Genomic DNA, 2,547 nt, shown 5'->3' with positions numbered 1-2,547 from the left:
GTTCATACGGTGAGTTCATACACAGGCTTTTTATCCTATAATCGCCTTCATACTGTAAAAGGCATTGCACATGCAAACCGTTTCTTATGTATGCACATTATGAGCATCAAGTCATTCAATGGATCATCATATTTTTGCCTAACAAGTCTGTTGAATGAGTGTATATTGACCATTGGCATGTCAATGGTGTGTTTAAGCACTGACTTGCCCCATGCAACTAAGGTTAAAGAAACTCAAAATTTATTGATAACATGCCATTTATCTTATGTCAATGTAAAATCTAACATTGATAGCACCCTGTGTGTGTGTGTGTGTGTGTGTGAGAGAGAGAGAGAGAGAGAGAGAAAGAGAGAGAGAGCCCTTCTCTCAAGAAAAATGCCTAATTACATCAACGCTCTGAAAGCCATATCCAATAGCTGCCCTGCCAGATCCATTAACAAAGAGCATGGCCTCTCAATGGAATTTACCATGACAGAAATGGGAGAATCATAGCATCAATGCATATGCCAACTCCCTTGGGCACACGGCATTAATGCATTTTTTATGAATTGATCAAAGTGGGTCAAATCAAGTATGCATGTCACCATTTTTGCCTTCAGGCGGCTTCTTTTTTTTGTACTGCTAGAGTTTAGTATTGGATGTTTTTTTTTGCAATTTGTTTCCAAAGTGGCTATAGACCACACTATAGAGAAGGAAGCATGAATTATAACCCTCTTTTGTGAAAAAAGGCATTCTATGGCATCAAATAATCAGGGCCTTTGACACATTTTCCATCTCCACTCTGGACATGAGCTCACGTATGGGTGTTAAGACCCTAATCTTAAACTGTTGCCCTACAATTATTGCATGAGATTACATCGAGCCCAGCAACAAAAAAAATACAATAATATAGAATATTTCTCAAGTGTACATCAAGGTAATGGACCGCAACACATTTAAGTACCAGTCTTTATTGACACTCTATTCTCACCTTACATAGGGCTACCATAGCTGGTGTGCCAAAACCATAAACTACTGACCTTTATTTATCCTGTAAATCTATACCTTTAACTCATGTAGCATATCTATTCCCTGCATTCACTCACATTATTTAAGTTACTCTTACATGAATACATGTATGTTTAGGTATGGCTGTAGTTACTTGAATACAAATTTTCTAACATACATTACTCTATACAAATCTATGCCCTCTCTTTTAGCCTAGAAGTACAGTAAACAACATTGAAATGAACTTAAGCTGCAGCAACAGATGTCTTCTACGAGGTACAGAAGGAAGCCATGCTCATGTTGCTGCCCAGAAGATGCGATTCGAGCATAGATGCTGAATCAAATGCACTTAGTAGAAACTGCTTCTCCTGCAAGGGGGAAGCTCTTAGAAGAGAGCACATTAATATACCAACATGGAGCCACATAGCTTTATAGCAACCTGTGTATGTATGTCTGTATGGATGTATGTGAAATGCAAGACGATTCCGCTTACACTGTCAGAAAACTGTGGGCTCGGCATGTCATCCATCAAGAACTGTGAATCCCATGTAAAGTCTATAGGTGATGAAACATCACGAAATGCAGAACCAATCAATGATGTTGATCCGTTACCCTCTCTCTGGTCAGTTTTTAAGCCTGAAAGAAGAGTATATGCAGATGATAAAACTAATGCAAATGGACCATAGAGAGTGTTATAGAGCTCTTTCCTGTAAGCAAAATTTAAAAACTGAACAAGGCAAGAAAGTTAGGACCTTGACACCTAGTGCTGCAACAGACCCCTGTTTCCACCTCAGTGTCCTCGGTAAGCATTGGCTGGTCCAGTTGAACAGATGAGAAACAATCATTCTGTAGAGGTGTAGAATCCTCAGCTTGATGGCTCCCTGCATTACTCGGAGAGCTGCTGTCCAAGCCCTCATATTCAGACCTAATCTTCCAAGATCTTTCATGCTGAACGGTTGGAGTCATTGCACCGAGGTCATATTGGTGCTTGTGTTGATGAATTGCTTCTTGGCTCATTGGGAATAAAGTAGTAATTTGGCTGTGAGCGAGCAAGCAAAGCAATCAGAGCCACCATCACGGTAAGCTATGTAATCAAGAAGAGTTTGCCTCTAACAGCAGTCTCACCTTTTGTAAGGGCTCTGACTTAGGTCTATGTAATTCTCCTTACCCTCATAGAATGCATCTTTCACATCACCTAGAGGTAGATGCCCAGAAGCATAGCTAGCTGCTTGCAGAATCTTGCCTCCCTCCATTGTGAACCAATCAAAAGACTGCAATGAACAGACCAAAAAAAGACTGCTGCTAATAGAACCAATCAAAAGACTGCAATCAATGGAAAATCGGTGGACCCCCCCCCCCCCCCCAAAAAAAATATAATAATAAGACTACAACTAAAAGAAACAACCAAAAGACTGCAATTAATAGAACAAAAAAATACCAATTTTCAGGCCCATAAAAGTAATGCACTTCTGAATGCTCCAAAACAGTGGCATCCAGATATTGAGCATATGAGATGGAGGCACAGATGCCTGACCAGTGAATACACTACTTGAAATGCAC

The 2,547-nt window shown here is 40.1% G+C and overlaps 1 protein-coding gene across 1 annotated transcript in view; it reads right to left on the bottom strand.

The window, feature by feature from the left end:
* Positions 1-871: 871 nt before the first annotated feature.
* LOC147637556 (uncharacterized) overlaps positions 872-2,547 on the bottom strand; it is a 7,464-nt gene continuing 5,788 nt past the window's right edge. The window contains exons 9-12 of the mRNA XM_086799352.1: positions 2,113-2,258; positions 1,740-2,026; positions 1,481-1,623; positions 872-1,355 (exon numbers count right to left, since the gene is read on the bottom strand). Of these exons, the coding sequence (XP_086655478.1) occupies positions 1,257-1,355; positions 1,481-1,623; positions 1,740-2,026; positions 2,113-2,258 (675 nt within the window). The 3' untranslated portion in view covers positions 872-1,256. The remainder of the gene's footprint in view (positions 1,356-1,480; positions 1,624-1,739; positions 2,027-2,112; positions 2,259-2,547) is intronic.

The sequence above is a fragment of the Cibotium barometz genome, chromosome 6 (assembly GCF_041138505.1).
Source record: "Cibotium barometz isolate CiBa-2024 chromosome 6, ASM4113850v1, whole genome shotgun sequence".
Taxonomy (NCBI): domain Eukaryota; kingdom Viridiplantae; phylum Streptophyta; class Polypodiopsida; order Cyatheales; family Cibotiaceae; genus Cibotium; species Cibotium barometz.
This window is presented reverse-complemented; position numbering and strand designations above follow the sequence as displayed.